Source organism: Emys orbicularis, chromosome 3 (assembly GCF_028017835.1).
Source record: "Emys orbicularis isolate rEmyOrb1 chromosome 3, rEmyOrb1.hap1, whole genome shotgun sequence".
NCBI classification, from domain to species: Eukaryota; Metazoa; Chordata; order Testudines; family Emydidae; genus Emys; species Emys orbicularis.
Genome location: NC_088685.1, coordinates 33,982,746 through 34,000,596, shown reverse-complemented (window position 1 = coordinate 34,000,596; position 17,851 = coordinate 33,982,746). Strand labels below are relative to the sequence as shown.

Here is a 17,851-nt window from a genome sequence, read left to right as displayed (position 1 = left end):
CTTCTTTCATAACTGAATTGGGAAAGAGATCCGAGGTCCCAATCCTGCAAAGACTTAGCAAATGTTTTAACCTTACGCATTGTGTGTAGTCGGTCCAACTGACAATGGAACTACTCACAGTACATAAAGTTAAGCATGTTGCAGAATCAGGGCGTTAATGTGGGGACAAGAGACTTTCTTGTATCCCTGTATTCTTGACTGCCTGAGACCATTCCATTTCAGTGTAATATTTGGGTATGTTTAACAAGATGAAATCATTTGATTTTTATTTTCACAACTAACCTGCACAAACAAATGAGACACAGGATTCATATAATTCAGGATACTGTGCATAGCAGCACACTGTACAAAGCAGTACATTGCTTTTTCATGCCTCACCTTTGATTTGGTGTTTGTTCAAGTGCAAAATTAGTTTATTACAATCCACTCTGCTGTATACGTTGGTTCTGTTAATGTTATAAACAGGTAAAAAAAGGAGGAAGTAGAAATGCAGCAGAGTAAAAAAGAAAATATTGTCTTTGTTCTATAGTGCTATGCTGATGGTTTCCTAAGCAGTCCTCCAAACATTTATGCAAAGGAGTAGCATTACTCATATGAGTAGTGTCATTGATGCTAAGTAATTTGGAGGACTGGGCCCTCAGTCTTTACAATGCTGTCGCCTTGGTCTGTGGCTTAAGTGAATAATTATGAATATGGATTTCATAAATAATTGTTTTAAGGAAATGTGTGGTTCCTGCTATGTATTATCAGTTTTTTTCTAATTTTGGTAGTTAGTAATATTGTTTGATCTATAGTGGGCTGATCTCTCTAATCATGTAATAAAACTTCAATCACCGAGCACATTAGATGCTAATAAAACAATTGAATGCCTTGTAAAAATAAGCACTTATCCAAGTTATCTTGTGCTCAGAGCCAAATCCTCTAGTTTGCTCTTTTTGAAGTCCAGGGAAATTCTGCATCTGAGTTAGGCTGCAGGATTTGGGCCAGTAGGGCCCAATCCTATTCCCACTGAAGTCAAATGACTAAGTCTTTACTAAAGACTTGATTGTACCATTTAGGCAAAGACTTTCAGGTGGTGTAGAGCTGAATTGCCTCAAGGGCAGTTTTAGAGGCCAAATGCCTTTCTGAGCTATGCAGTGTGCAGGGGGAGCATGCACACTGCCACGTGTTTTTTTTTTTTTTTTTTTTTTTTTTTAAGGATGCACCATAATCTGTTCCCCATGCACACTTGCATGCAGCTATGCACTCCTGGAGTAGTAGTTAGGAAGCAGTCCTTACACACACCTGAGCTCTTTTTTCCCAGCTCTTATGCGAGCTGCACAAAGGGGGAGGAGGAAGGGCTCCTTGTTCCCTGTCAGTCCTGTACTAAGCACCCACAACAGTGCCTGGGCCTGGGTGATTAGATCTACTGTGTTTTTGTAGCAAATACTTAGCCATGTTTAATGTCTTTTTCCTATGTTGACAGGATCTGAAAAAACCTTTTGATAAGGCTTGGAAGGACTACGAAACAAAAGTGTATGTATTTCCTTTTTAATAAAAGTGTAGAGCATAATTTGAAATGTAGAGGTGGTGGTGGTTTATGTTGTTGTAACACCTTGAGCCCCACCTGAGATCCTGAGCGTAATTTCTTTCAAGGCATGTGCACAATACTGATCTATGGAAAAAATATTTTAGAATTCTGTAGTTGATAATATAACTTATGAATTAAATTAATTATCATTTATTGTGCTATGGCAATGATGGTTAAAAAATGCTTTCCATTTTTGGTAAGCTTGTGTGCTTAATAATGTTCCCATTAGAGAGCAGTCATAACCAGTCCACCTTTATTACCCCCTTCTCTGCATATGGGGAGAGGTACTGTTCTTTGAATGCCTTCTGGTGTTGAGCTGTGGAATCTTCTGGAGAACAGTGTCCACTGGGGTCCACTTGCCCCCTTTCTCCCTCCCCTGGTGGAGGGTTCTGAGGGTATAAAAGAGCAAGTGGCCCCAACCTCCCTTTAATTCCTTCTTAAACTACTGAAGGTGCAGTGAACTTGGATTGCATATAGTGTCCTTATAATTTCTGTCGTTTTTTATTTTCCTGCCTCCTTCTGCCTTTTCATGGACCATTTTCAGTTTAGTTAGATAGATTGTTGGTCATTTCATACAGTTTCTTTATTTAGAATAACAAAGAAGGTGTGAGTCTGGCATGGCTGAGTCTGAGCAGTCCAGAGAAGTGGGAAGGATGCCTCTTGCGCCCCTATTGATTATTGTGGGGTGGGACAGGACTTCGTAGGCCCAGTCAACTAAATCTGGAAATATGTAAGTCCAGCATCAACTCTGGACATCTGCTAGCCTAAGTGGCTCTGTGCCTGGCTTAATTATGTCCTTCTCCCTTTCTTACCTGACTGGGCCTTGCACTGAAATTCTGGCAGTTGACTTGGCACTGAGGTTTCCGGACCCCTTTGGGGTGACGTCATTTGGTGCTGACATTCCATCATTGCTGATATGACACTGAGGTTGACCTTGTTCAGGGCTGAGATTCCAACACTATGGGTATCCCCAGATCCATCCAATGGCTATTATCCAGTGCCATGGACCCACTGGATGAAATAGAGAGACAGGGTTGGTGAAGTAATATCTTTTTTTTGGACCAACTTCTGTTGATGAGAGAGACAAGCTTTCAAGCCACACAGAGCTCTGTCTGGGTTGAAAACTTGTCTCTCTCACCAACAAAAGTTGGTACAGTAAATGTGTTACCTCACCCACCTAGTCTCTCTAATATTCTGGGACCGATGTGGCTACATTTACACTGCATGTTGTCCATGGTAGTATCATTCCCACTACCGTCTGTGTTGTCGGAATCTGGTGCCAAGATTTTGATACTGTTGGCAGATATACCATGTGCTTGAAGTGGATCAGTATCAGTATAACTGGAGTTAGGTCCCCAGATCCTTTTGGGTCCACTGAGTCAAGTGCCGTGGATCTGGCACAATTTACTCCGGTGAGCCAGTTTCTTGACGTGGCGTGGCGCTGAGTATAAGTGGCACTAAAGTCGACCTTAGTTGACTTCGTGTATCCGACTGAAATGGCCATAAGATCCATCTGAGTCAACATAACTCAGTGCCTAGGCTCCACCTCTGTTATCGTGGGTAAACCATTTGTTAAAGTGATTTAGTGCCTCATATCAATGATACCCAGGTTGGTGGATTTGCCCAAGTCATAGGTCAGTTGTGCTGGCACTGGATCCAATCTGATGTGCCACTTATTAAAAGGGTGTTATACCTTATTTCAGCATCACCAAGGTTGCCTGATTTGTCATGGGTAGCTGAGTTTGAGTCCAAATATCCAGCACCCTTGATTTTCTGGCACCGTCAACTCTATATTGAGCAGTCCAATATTGAGTATCCAGCAACACAGGATCAGGAGAATCTGATGCTGTGACACTGTCTAACATAAGTGGTTCACAGATGGACTGAGTCTGGTTCTGAGAACCTGGCACCATTGATTTTGGGTTTTTATAGGTGGCACCATAGTCTCCTGATCATTTGGAGTCTACTGAGTTGGCACCCCTAAATGTTGGCATTGTGCCCCAGAATTTCTCCAGTGGTCAGATGCTTAGTTGCATGTTAAACTCTGTTCAGAGATGGTGGTTTAATCCGAGTCCTCAGTCATAGTTGACTGAGGCTCTAGGCATTCCTTTTGTGGGAGTCTCTCCAGATGAAATCAGTAGAACTGACCAATTTTCAGGCTGACAGTTCTGAGGAGGACCCAGAATGGCCTTAGTCAGCTACAAAATTCTTCAACTGGGTTCCCTAAACAAGGTGTTCTTGAATGCCAAGACATCCGTGGTTCTGAAATCTTGAAAAAACTTTTCCCATTCTGAGACTGAGGTAGCTCCAGTGCCTATGATGTCTCCTTCAGTGTCACACCACTTATTGGTTCTGAAAGTGATTCAGACCGCAAAGCTGGTGCTGATGGCCTGATTTTGAAACTGTCCAAGGCTGTTACTGCCTAGAGACATCTAGGTTTCAATTCTAGTTTCAATGCTTTGTTTTGGAAGACAGGCTATAAAGAGCTTCCCTAAAGTCCACTCTACTATTGTGATGGTGGATCACTGGGTCTGAATGCTTGTCCTATTTATGTATAATCAATTATATACTGATATCCCCCAAACTTCAAGGAGCAACAGTTTAAAACAAATAAATACATCAATAATAAAAAAAGAAATTTTGGCAGCCACTGCTGGGACCACACTGCCTTGGTAGCAAATGACTCAATTCAGGTTGAATTGGGCCTTCGGATGCCACGTTTCTGATACTTTAGTCCTGGAGCTTATTCTACTGCAGTGCCAGAAATACTTTAGATTTTCCTCCTCAGTTTGAACATTACAGGCTATTTGTTTCAGGTGCAGCTCAGAAATGTTTTCATGTTGTTGTAAATTTACCTGAGCTTGAATCTGCAGGTAGTGACAATGCCCAGTGCGAAAGCACTTCAACTTGTAAATTTGGGATTCTCAACTGAGATTGAAAACACTGGTTGCTCGGAATTGTTGGTTTGTAGTGCTATTCCTTGGTCGCTCAGCACATGAAAATTGTTATCTACATGGTGACATTGGTATCATATTGCCTCTTTCTACAGGACTAGCTCCAACCCTGTATTATTAGTCCAACTAATCAGGGGTATCCACAAGATTATTTCCTATTTAAGCAGCACAGTGTTTTTGCTATCCTGACATGATTGTTTCATACATCAGGGCATTCATGCATTCGTGTCTGTATCTAGACTTTGGTCCACAGACAGGTTCCTTTTACACTGTAACTGTGATATACCCCCCTCCTAGTGAAAAAGTTTTTCCTAATATCCAACCTAAACCTCCCCCATCTGCTACCACTGAGAACAGTCTAGATCCATCCTCTTTGGAACCCCCTTTCAGGTAGTTGAAAGCATCTGTCAAATCCCCCCATATTCTTCTCTTCTGCAGACTAAACAATCCCAGTTCCCTCAGCCTCTCCTCATAAGTCATGTGCTCCAGCTCCTTAATCATTTTTGTTGCCCTCCGCTGGACTCTTTCTAATTTTTCCTTCTTGTAGTGTGGGGCCCAAAACTGGACACAGTACTCCAGATGAGGCCTCAGCAATGCCAAATAGAGGGGAATGATCACATCCCTCGATCTGCTGGCAATGCCCCTACTTATACAGCCCAAAATGTCGTTAGCCTTCTTGGCAACAAGGGCACACTGTTGACTCATATCCAGCTTCTCGTCCGCTGTACCCCCTAGGTCCTTTTCTTCAGGACTGCTGCCTAGCCATTCGGTCCCTAGTCTATAGCAGTGCATGGGATTCTTCCATTCTAAGTGCAGGACTCTGCACTTGTCCTTGTTGAACCTCATCAGATTTCTTTTGGCCCAATCCTCTAATTTGTCTAAATCCCTCTGAATTCTATCCCTACCCTCCAGCGTATCTACCACACCTCCCAGTTTAGTGTCATTTGTAAACTTGCTGAGGGTGCAGTCCACACCATCCTCCAGATCATTAATGAAGATATTGAACAAAACCGGCCCCAGGACCGACCCTTGGGGCACTCTGCTTGATACCGGCTGCCAACTAGACATGGAGCCATTGATCACTACCCGTCGAGCCCGACGATCTAGCCAGCTTTCTATCCACCTTATAGTCCATTCACTCAGCCCATACTTCTTTAACTTGCCAGCAAGAATACTGTGGGAGACTGTATCAAAAGCTTTGCTAAAGTCAAGGAATAACACGTCCACTGCTTTCCCATCAACCACAGAGCCAGTTATCTCATCATAGAAGGCAATTAGGTTAGTCAGGCATGACTTGCCCTTGGTGAATCCATGCTGACTGTTCCTGATCACTTTCCTCTCCTCTAAGTGCATCAGAATTGATTCCTTGAGGACCTGCTCCATGATTTTTCCAGGGTCTGAGGTGAGGCTGACTGGCCTGTAGTTCCCCGGATCCTCCTCCTTCCCTTTTTTAAAGATGGGCACTACATTAGCCTTTTTCCAGTCATCTGGGACCTCCCCCGATTGCCATGAGTTTTCAAAGATAATGGCCAGTGACTCTGCAATCTCATCCGCTAACTCCTTTAGCACCCTCGGATGCAGCGCATCCGGCCCCATGGACTTGTGCTCGTCCAGCTTTTCTTAATAGTCCTGAACCACTTCTTTCTCCACAGAGGGCTGGTCACCTCCTCCCCATGCTGTGCTGCCCAGTGCAGTAGTCTGGGAGCTGACCTTGTTCGTGAAGACAGAGGCAAAAAAAGCATTGAGTACATTAGCTTTTTCCACATCCTCTGTCACTAGGTTGCCTCCCTCATTCAGTAAGGGGCCCACACTTTCCTTGACCACCACCTTGTTGCTAACATACCTGAAGAAACCCTTCTTGTTACTCTTAACATCTCTTGCTAGCTGCAACTCCAAGTGTGATTTGGCCTTCCTGATTTCACTCCTGCATGCCCGAGCAATATTTTTATACTCCTCCCTGGTCATTTGTCCAATCTTCCACTTCTTGTAAGCTTCTTTTTTGTGTTTAAGATCAGCAAGGATTTCACTGTTAAGCCAAGCTGGTCGCCTGCCATATTTACTATTCTTTCTACACATCGGGATGGTTTGTTCCTGCAAGCTCAATAAGGATTCTTTAAAATACAGCCAGTTCTCCTGGACTCCTTTCCCCCTCATGTTATTCTCCCAGGGGATCCTGCCCATCAGTTCCCTGAGGGAGTCAAAGTCTGCTTTCCTGAAGCAGGGCTTTGGAGCTGTGCTCCAGCTCCAGGCAAAAACCTGCTGCTCCACTGCTTTGGAGCTGCTCCATGCTCCAGCTCCGGGCTCCGCTCCAAAGCCCTGTTCTGAAGTCCAGGGTCCGTATTTTCTTCCTTGTGTCAGGATCCTGAACTCGACCATCTCATGTTTACTGCCTCCCAGGTTCTCATCCACGTTTGCTTCCCCTACTAATGCTTCCCTGTTTGTGAGCAGCAGGTCAAGAAAAGCTCTGCCCCTAGTTGGTTCCTCCAGCACTTGCACGAGGAAATTGTCCCCTACACTTTCCAAAAACTTCCTGGATTGTCTGTGCACCGTTGTATTGCTCTCCCAGCAGATATTGGGGTGATTGAAGTCCCCCATGAGAACCAGGGCCTGTGATCAGGGCCGGCCTTGGCAAGAGCGGGGCCCGATTCCTCCGGCCGGGGTCGCGCGGTTTGGGTCTGGGTCTGGGCCGGGGCCGCTGGGGCCAGGTCCCGGGGTGCTCGGCTGGCACTGCTCGGCCGGGGCCGGGCCGGAGTTGCTTGGCCGGGGCCGGTGGCCCGAGCCAGAGCCGCCGGGGCCGGAGCCGCTCGGTCCAGGGGTGCTCAGCCGGGGCCGGAACCGCGGGGCCGGGCCGTGGGTGCTCGGGCGGAACCGGGGCCGGTGCCCCGGGGCCTGGGCCGGGCCGGGCCGCAGCCAGAGCCGCTCGGCTGGGGCCCGAGCCGGGCCAGGGGTGCTCGGCCGGGGTCGGGGGTGCTCAGCCGGCGCCAGGGCCGGGCCGGAGCCGCTTGGGCCGGCGCCGCGGGGCCGGGGCCGGGGCCAGCGCCAGCGCGCTCGGCCGGAACCGGAGCTGGTGCCCGGGGCCCCGAGCCGGGCTGGAGCCAGAGCCGCTGGGGCTGGGGCTGGGGGTGCTCGGCCAGGGCCAGACTGGGCCGCGCCGCGCCCCCCCGGAGCCCTCCTCGCGCCCCCCCCCCCGCCCCAGCTTACCTGCTGCTGGCCGCCTGCCCCTGCTTCTTTTCAGACTTCCCGCGAACATCTGATTCGCGGGAAGCAGGGGAGGGGGAGGAGCAGGGGGGCGGGGAGTGTTCAGGGGAGGGGAGGATGGGGAAGTGAGCTGGGGGCGGGGGCGGGGTGGACAGCTGCGGGGCCCTCTTAGGTGCGGGGCCCGATTCAGCCGAATCGGCCTAAAGCCAGCCCTGCCTGTGATCTAGTAACTTCTGTTAGTTGCCGGAAGAAAGCCTCGTCCACCTCATCCCCCTGGTCTGGTGGTCTATAGCAGACTCCCACCACGACATCACCTTTGTTGCTCACACTTCTAAACTTAATCCAGAGACACTCAGGTTTTTCTGCAGTTTCATACTGGAGCTCTGAGCAGTCCTACTGCTCTCTTACATACAATGCAACTCCTCCACCTTTTCTGCCCTGCCTATCCATCCATGACAGTACTCCAGTCATGTGATTTATCCCACCAGGTCTCTGTTATTCCAATCACATGATAATTCCTTGACTGTGCCAGGACTTCCAGTTCTCCCTGCTTGTTTTCCAGGCTTCTTGCATTTGTTTATAGGCACTTAAGATAACTTGCTGATCGTCCTGTTTTCTCAATATGAGGCAGGAGTTCTCCCCTCTTGCGCTCTCCTGCTTGTGCTTCCTCCCAGCATCTCACTTCCCCACTTACCTCAGGGCTTTGGTCTCCTTCCCCCGGTGAACCTAGTTTAAAGTCCTCCTCACTAGGTTAGGCAGCCTGCTTGTGAAGATGCTCTTCCCTCTCCTCGTTAAGTGGAGTCCGTCTCTGCCTAGCACTCCTTCTTCTTGGAACACCGTCCCATGGTCAAAGAATCCAAAGCCTTCTTTCTGACACCACCTGCATAGCCATTCATTGACTTCCACGATTTGATGGTCTCTACCCGGGCCTTTTCCTTCCACAGGGAGGATGGACGAGAACACCACTTGCGCCTCAAGCTCCTTTATCCTTCTTCCCAGAGCCATGTAGTCTGCAGTGATCCGCTCAAGGTCATTCTTGGCAGTATCATTGGTGCCCATGTGGAGAAGCAGGAAGGTGTAGCAATCCGAGGGCTTGATGAGTCTCAGCAGTCTCTCCGTCACATTGTGAAACCTAGCTCCTGGCAAGCAGCACACTTAGACTCATAGACTTTAAGGTCAGAAGGGACCATTATGATCATCTAGTCTGACCTCCCGCATGATGCAGGCCACAAAATCTGACCCACCCACTCCTCGAATAATTCTCTCCCATGACTCAGCTGTTGAAGTCCCCAAATCATGATTTAAAGACTTTAAGTCGCAGAGAATCCTCCAGCAAGCGACCCCTGCCCCATGCTGCGGAGGAAGGCGAAAAACCTCCAGGGCCTCTGCCAATCTACCCTGGAGGAAACTTCCTTCCCGACCCCAAATATGGCGATCAGCAGAACCCCGAGCATGCGGGCAAGATTCTCCAGCCAGACCCACATTGACCATTGATACTAATTACCAGCGATGGCACGTTATTGACTTATTGACTAAAATCACATTATCCCATCAAACCATCCCCTCCATAAATTTATCAAGCTTAATCTTAAAGACAGAGAGGTCTTTCGCCCCCACCGTTTCCCTCGGAAGGCTATTCCAGAACTTCACCTCTCTGACGGTTAGAAACCGTCTTCTAATTTCAAGCCTAAACTTCCCGACGGCCAGTTTATATCCATTTGTTCTCGTGTCCACATTAGTACTAAGCTGAAATAATTCCTCTCCCTCCCTGGTATTTATCCCTCTGATATATTTAAAGAGAGCAATCATATCCCCCCTCAGCCTCCTTTTGGTTAGGGTAAACAAACCGAGCTCCTCGAGTCTCCTTTCATACGACAGGTTTTCCATTCCTCGGATCATCCTAGCAGCCCTTCTCTGTACCCGTTCCAGTTTGAGTTCATCCTTCTTAAACATGGGAGACCAGAACTGCACACAGTACTCCAAATGAGGTCTCACCAGCGCCTTGTATAATGGAAGCAGCACCTCCTTATCCCTACTAGAAATACCTCGCCTAATGCATCCCAAGACCGCATTAGCTTTTTTCACGGCCATGTCGCATTGCCGACTCATAGTCATCCTGCGATCAACCAGGACTCCGAGGTCCTTCTCCTCCTCCGTTACTTCCAACCGATGCGTCCCTAGCTTATAACTAAAATTCTTGTTAGTCATCCCTAAATGCATCACCTTACACTTCTCACTATTAAATTTCATCCTATTACTATTACTCCAGGTCATCCAAGTCTCCCTGCAGGATATCCCGATCCTTCTCCGAATTGGCAATACCTCCCAACTTTGTGTCATCCGCAAACTTTATCAGCCCACTTCTACATTCGGTTCCGAGGTCAGTAATAAATAGATTAAATAAAATCGGACCCAAAACCGAACCTTGAGGAACTCCACTGGTCACCTCCCTCCAACCTGACAGTTCACCTTTCAGTACGACCCGCTGCAGTCTCCCCTTTAACCAGTTCTTTATCCACCCCTGGATTTTCATATCGATCCCCATCTTTTCCAATTTAACCAATAATTCCTCATGCGGTACCGTATCAAACGCTTTACTGAAATCGAGGTATATTAGATCCACCGCATTTCCTTTATCTAAAAAATCTGTTACTTTCTCAAAGAAGGAGATCAGGTTGGTTTGGCACGATCTGCCTTTCGTAAAACCATGTTGTAATTTGTCCCAATTGCCATTGACCTCAAGGTCCTTAACCACTTTCTCCTTCAAAATTTTTTCCAAGACCTTGCCTATTACAGATGTTAAACTAACAGGCCTGTAGTTACCTGGGTCACTTTTTTTCCCCTTCTTGAAAATAGGAACCACATTAGCTATTCTCCAGTCCAACGGTACCACCCCCGAGTTTACAGATTCATTAAAAATTATCGCTAACGGGCTTGCAATTTCTCTCGCCAGTTCCTTTAATATTCTCGGATGAAGATCATCCGGTCCGCCCGATTTAGTCCCGTTAAGCTGTTCGAGTTTGGCTTCTACCTCGGGTACTGTAATGTCAACCCCCCCCTCCTTTATTCCCCTCTGTCACGCTGTCTCTATTCCTAAACCCTTCATTAGCCTCATTAAAGACCGATGCAAAATATTCGTTTAAACATTGTGCCATGCCTAGATTATCCTTAATCTCCACTCCATCTACAGTCTTCAGCGGTCCCACTTCTTCTTTCTTTGTTTTCTTCCTATTTATATGGCTATAAAACCTCTTACTATTGGTTTTAATTCCCCTCGCAAGGTCCAACTCTACACCGCTTTTGGCCTTTCTCACTCCATCTCTACATGCTCTGACCTCAATAAGGTAGGTTTCTTTGCTGATCCCTCCCCTCTTCCACTCTTTGTACGCTTTCTGCTTTTTCTTAATCACCCCTCTGATACGCTCGTTCATCCAGCTCGGTCTAAATCTCCTGCCTACGATCCGTTTTCCCTTTCTCGGGATACAGGCCTCTGACAGCTCCTGCAACTTCAACTTGAAATAATCCCAGGCGCCTTCCGCCTTTAGATCCATAAATATGTTAGTCCAATCTACTTCCCTAACTAGTCGCCTTAATTTATTAAAGTTAGCCCTTTTGAAATCGTAAACCTTAGTCTCCGATTTAATTTTGTTAATCCTTCCATTTAGTTTAAACCGAATTAGCTCATGATCACTCGAGCCAAGGTTGTCCCCTACAACCATTTCCTCAATGAGGTCCTCACTACTCACCAAAACCAAATCTAAAATGGCATCCCCCCTCGTCGGTTCAGCAACTACTTGATGAAGGAATTCATCAGCTAGCATGTCTAGGAAAATCTGAGCCCTATTATTGTTACTATCATTTGTTCCCCAATCTATATCCGGGAAGTTAAAGTCTCCCATGATTACACAGTTCCTATTAGTATTTACTTCCCTAAAAACATTAAAGAGTTCCCTGTCCATATCCAGGCTAGATCCCGGCGGTCTATAGCACACTCCAAGCACTATCCCAGGGGAGGCTCTTGTAGTTTTTTTACCCAATGTGAGTATTGCCCAGACAGACTCCGTCTTATCCATTCCATCACTTATTATTTCTTTACAGTTTACCTCATTATTGACATACAATGCTACTCCCCCACCTTTACCTTTGTTCCGGTCGTTCCTAAACAGCACATACCCTTCCATACCTGTACTCCAGTCATGACTACCGTTCCACCACGTTTCGGTTATTCCTACGATATCCGGTCTCATTTCTCGGACCAGGAGCTCCAATTCCTCCATTTCGTTACCTAGGCTTCTCGCATTGGTGTATAAACATCTTAATTTATGCCGTTTAGCCTCCCTCCCATTTGTTATCCTATTTGGTACGGACACTGTACAGCCAGTATGACCTATTAGTCTAGTATCCATCCCCCCCGTCTTCCTTATGTCCAATCTCTTCCCCCCGGCTATGTCTGTTCTTGTCTCGTCACCCTCCTTCTCAGTGTTGTAATTTGGCGTGGAGAGTAACTGGACATCTCCCAACCGTCTCCCCTGAATTCCTAGTTTAAAGCTCTCTTGATGAGATGAGCCAGCCTCCCTCCCAGAAGTCTATTTCCTTCCCTACTTAGGTGAAGTCCATCCCGTGAGAACAGTTGCCTGTCCCTGAAAGCCTCCCAGTGGCCATACATCCCAAAGCCCTCCTTATAGCACCACTCCCTTAGCCAACTATTTATCATCACAATCCTGTCAGCCCTTTGCTGCCCTTCTCTAGGAACAGGCAGAATCCCACTGAAAATGATCTGAGCCTCGATTTCCTTAAGTGTCTTCCCCAGCCTGGCATAATCTCCCTTGATTCTCTCTAGCGAGAACCTAGCCGTGTCATTCGTTCCTACGTGAAGGATGATCAAGGGGTTCTTACCTGCTCCTTTTAGGATCCTTTTCAACCGCAGGTCCACATCCTGTATCTTAGCGCCCGGCAGACAGCACACCCTTCTGTTCTCTGGGTCCGCCCTGGTCACAGGCCTGTCTAACCTCCTCAGTAAGGAGTCCCCAATCACATAAACCTGCCTTTGCCTGGTGACAGTGCGATCTACTAATCTATCCCCTGTTCCCTCTAGTCGCAACCCCTGTCTGTTCCTATTTTCCCTTATAGTCTCTCTTATGCCACCCTGTACTGTCCCGGGGCCCAGATTTGGTGCTGTCTCCATCAACTCCTCCCCTCTTTCTATGGGACTAGCCGCTCTTCTCTTCTTCCTCACCCTTCCCCCTTCAGTGACCATCTGCTGCACCCCTTCCTCGTTATCCAAACACCCAAACCTGTTTCTGAGCTCTATTTCTCCTTCACTGACCCTCCTTTTCCTTGGCCTGCTTCTCACGGTCACATGCTTCCACTGCGCTTGTTCTCCCCCCGACATTCCCCCCTCACAGACCCTGGCCCCTGCTTCCATCTGTACCCCTGAGCATTCCCCTTCAGCCACCCCTTGCCTTTGCTCCATTAGCTGCTCAAACCCCCTTCTAAACTCTATCAGGGTCTCTACCTGAATCTCCAAACCTCGGATCTTTTCTTCCAGCAGCTCTATTAGGCGGCATTTCATGCAGACGTACCTCTGGCCAGGCACCCCCGCTAGGACCATGTACATACCGCAGCTGCCACATGCAATCATCTGCATTGTGTCCCCCGCTGCTTGGCTCATGGCTGCTGTGGTCTCTGCCCACTGCACCTGGGGGAACACAGCACACAGGACACCGCGCCCTCCTGCCTCCCCGTCCACCTCCCCCTGCAAACTCCCACTCAAACTCCCCTGTTAGCAGCCCTGTTTGCCGGCTCCTGGGTGCCGCTGCTCTATGTATAGATTACACTCTTAAAAACCAATAGTTACTGGTAAAAAAAACTCTATCTTCAGACTGTGTCATTAGGAAACTTCTCATGTAACCTTACAAATTGCAAATATTTTTTTTAAAATGTAAATTATTTAAAACCAGTTCCTTTTTTTTACCTGCCAGGCCCCGAGTTCAGTGTTCTCCTGGGCTGATGATACCTCTAATACATGACAGTGGAACTGGTCAAATTATGGCTGTTTGGCTAGACCTGGGGTGGAGCATAGGCTCTTTTTTGTTTTTGATTTTTCTGTTCTCTCCCCCCCCCCCCCCCCTCTCATTGCTTTTCCCATGTGCTTACACACTAACAGCAGTCATGCAGAGGGAGCATATGGAGAAGGAATGCATGTGTCAGAAAAACTGCTCAGACTTCCAGCAGGCAGACCATATTTAACAAAGTGGTGAGCCAAATCTCACCCACACATGTCAGTTTGATCAACCCTGTTGTGGTGTATTAGATGTTAATGATGTGATATCAGCTCTTGTACCATAGACTTGCTGTAGTGTGGTGGTATTTATGCATTGATTTCTATTATGGTAGTGCCTCCAATGTCACCAGGCACATTCCAGACATCATATAAAACACAGTTCTTGTCCCCCAAAGAGTGCTGTGCGTAAGAAATTGATTTTAAACTATTTTTAATTTTTAAAAAGCATTTATTACTTTGTAAGGCAGTGAATATGTCTGTTAGTTCTGTGCTAGCAGCTCTACTGCTACGAAAGGAAAAACAATGAAAGCAGATGATGTTTCGACTATAGCTAACTGGTGCCCTCCTTCTGTCATCTGCTAACCTTCCCATTCAATTCTGAAAGCTACAAATGAATTAATTACACTCTTCACTACACATTTTAAATATTCTTGCAAATAAACAGAACTGTTATTTGAATGTGTTCATGTGATTACAGGAATCAGTTAAGTGAGTTAAGGTGCATTACTTCAGTGTGCAGAAACATGCACACTCATGGATGCAGATATCCACACGTTGTTCATGGCCTGTTTCTGCACCATTTGAAGTCAGTTGGAGAAGGAATAGGTTGTTACTGCACACCTAAATCTGTAAGGAAAATAAATGTTGCATGTGTATATATAATGCTCTTTCCACTTGGGTAAATTCACTTGTTAACTTTTTTTTTTTTTTTTTCCCCTTTTCAAAAATGGCAAAGCTCAAACTGTTAAAACCATTTAAGTTTCTGGAATGTAAAAGTATCTGGCCATGTCTACACTTACTAGGGATCGATGCTGCTGCAATCGATGCAGTGGGGATTGATTTAGTGTGTCTAGTGAAGACTCACTAAATCGACTGCAGAGCGCTCTCTGGTCGACTCCGGTACTCCAGAACAAGAAGATTAAGGTAAGTCGACGGGAGAGTGTCTCCTGTCGACGCAGTGCAGTGTAGACACTGCAGTAAGTCGACCTAAGCTATGCTGACTATGTTATTCACGCAGCTGGAGTAGCTTAACTTGGGTCGACTTACCGCGGTAGTGTAGACAAGGCCTGAGTGTCTGAAATTTTCTTGAAAAAGCCCTAGTCCTCGTCCATACCCCCACACTTGGACTCAGTAGATGGTTAAACTGTTTTTTCCATATTGCAGTATAGTTTTCCTTTTGGCCAAGTATAGTATAGTAATTTCAGGATATAGTGCTCCCTTGCTCTCCAGTGGGAAGTGAGGCCACTCTGCCTCGTTGTCTTGGGGTTTAGTCCTCTGCCTCGGGTCGCACCAGTGGGGCTGAGCCGTAAGCAGTCTAGAGCTCTGGGCCCGTCTGACAGAGGCAAACACACAGCCATGGTCTGGGCCCCTTGTCCCCGCCCCTGGGAAGGGCAGCGCCCTGCGTAGTCTCTAGCTCACAGGCTTGCAATAGGGCTGACAGCAAGTAACAATCTAGGGCCCTAGCCCTCGGGCTGGGCTGGTAGCAGGCTGTAGCCTGAGCCTCCCGGCACAGGCAGCCGGCACAGGCAACCAGCACAGGTGATAAGTAACAGTCAGCATGGATTTGTCAAGAACAAATTGTGTCAAACCAACCTGATAGCTCTCTTTGACAGGGTAACAAGCCTTGTGGATGGGGGGAAGTGGTAGATGTGGTATATTTTGACTTAGTAAGGCTTTTGATACTGTCTCACATGACCTTCCATAAACAAACTAGGGAAATACAACCTAGATGGAGCTACTATAAGGTGGGTGCATAACTGGTTGGAAAATCGTTTCCAGAGAGTATTTATCAGTGGTTCACTGTCATGCTGGAATAGCATAGCAAGTGGGGTCCTGTAGGGATCGGTTCTGGGTCCGGTTCTGTTCGACATCTTCATCAAAGTTTTAGAGACTACACATAAAGTTTGCGAATGATACCAAGCTGGGAGGTGTTGCAAGTGCTTTGGAGGATAGGATTAAAATTCAAAATGATCTGGACAAACTGGAGAAATGGTCTGAAGTAAATAGGATGAAATTCAATAAGGACAAATGCAAAGTACTCCACTTAGGAAGGAACAATCAGTTGCGCACACACAAAATGGGAAAGGACTGCCTAGGAAGGAGTACTGCGGAAAGGGATCTGTGGGTCATAGTGGACCACAAGCTAAATATGAGTCAATAGTGTAACGCTGTTTCAAAAAAAGCAAACATCATTCTGGGATGTATTAGCGGGAGTATTGTAAGCAAGACACGAGAAGTAATTCTTCCGCTCTACTCTGCGCTGATTAGGCCTCAACTGGAGTATTGTATCCAGTTCTGGGCACCACATTTCAGGAAAGATGTGGACAAATTGGAGAAAGTCCAGAGAAGAGCAAAAAAGAAAGGTTAAAGGTCTAGAAAACATGATCTATGAGGGAAGATTGAAAAAATTGGGTTTGTTTAATCTGGAAAAGAGAAGACTGAGAGGGGACATGATAGAACCACCCTGACAGGAAGTTTTTCCTAATGTCCAATCTAAACCTCCTTCATTTTATGTACTTGATAACAGTTTTCAAGTACATAAAAGGTTGTTACAAGGAGGAGGGCGAAGAATTGTTTTTCTTAACCACTGAGGATAGGACAAGAAGGAATGGGCTTAAATTGCAGCAAGGGAGGTGTAGGTTGGACATTAGGAAAAACTTCCTAACTGTCAGGGTGGTTAAGCACTGGAATAAATTGCCTAGGAAGGTTGTGGAATCTCCATCATTGGAGATTTTTAAGAGTAAGTTAGACAAACACCTGTCAGGAATGGTCTAGATAATACTTAGTCCTGCCATGAGTGCAGGGTGCTGGACTAGATGACCTCTCTAGGTCCCTTCCAGTCCAATGATTCTATGATTATTTTCAGTGCTGCTCTTTGGCTTGAGTGCAGCCGCTCATGTTCACAAAGTGTTTTGGTGGTGGTGGTAGCAGCATTCCTATGACGGTCAACAGTTCACATGTTCACTTGCCTAGATGACTGGCTGGTGAGAAGCTGGTCCTGGTCTCAGGTACTGTCCAGCACAGCCAGTATCCAGATAAGTCAATCCTGTCGCCTACACAAAAATTAGAATGTATTGGAGTAGTCCTGGATTTTAGGAAGGCCAAGGCCTTCCAGCCATGGTTGCAATTTCAAACATTGTGTGCCATTGCTCTAGACTTAAAGGCACATTGTGGCACTACAGTACAGAACTCCCTAAAGCATCTAGGACACAAGACAGCATGTACTTACCTAGTGCAGTATTGCCAGACTGCACTTCAGAATGTTACAAGGTTGGTTAGTACTGGTGTATTCACCAATCTCTCATCATATGGACATGGTGGTCCAAGTACCAAATCAGGTCTTGTCCTGTATGGACTGGTGGACAGAACCCTCCAGTGTTTGTGTTGGACTTCACTTTGCTGCTCCAAAACAGATGCTCACCTTAGTTACAGATGCATTGGAACTGGATTTGGGGGAATTACTTGGGTGTTCTGCCGACACAAGCTCTTTGGTCTGCCTAGGATCTAAAGCTACATATAAATGTAAGGAAATTGTGAGCCGTCCATTTGGCTTGTATAGTGTTTCTTCCACACATTGAACAAAATAATTTGTTGGTGCTAATAGACAATAGAGCAGCCAGGTTTTATGTGAATAAGCAAGGAGAAGCCCGATCAATGCAGTTGTGCCAAGAAGCGATTCTCCTTGGTGATTTCCATATCACCACTTGGATCCACCTTCCAGGGATGCAGAATGTTCTGGCAGGCCACCTAAGCAGGTTGTTTATCATTCACCATGAGTGATTCCTTTGTCCAGATACTGCCAGATAAATTTTCCAGCTCTGGGGAACTCCCACAGAAGCAACGGAG

General features: G+C 46.6%; 1 protein-coding gene across 2 annotated transcripts in view; it reads left to right on the top strand.

The window, feature by feature from the left end:
• The window catches only part of ASAP2 (ArfGAP with SH3 domain, ankyrin repeat and PH domain 2), a 177,623-nt gene that overhangs the window by 65,873 nt on the left and 93,899 nt on the right, over positions 1 to 17,851 (top strand). For both annotated transcript variants that reach the window (XM_065400691.1, XM_065400690.1), the window contains exon 5: positions 1,466 to 1,515. In XM_065400691.1, the coding sequence (XP_065256763.1) occupies positions 1,466 to 1,515 (50 nt within the window). The remainder of the gene's footprint in view (positions 1 to 1,465; positions 1,516 to 17,851) is intronic.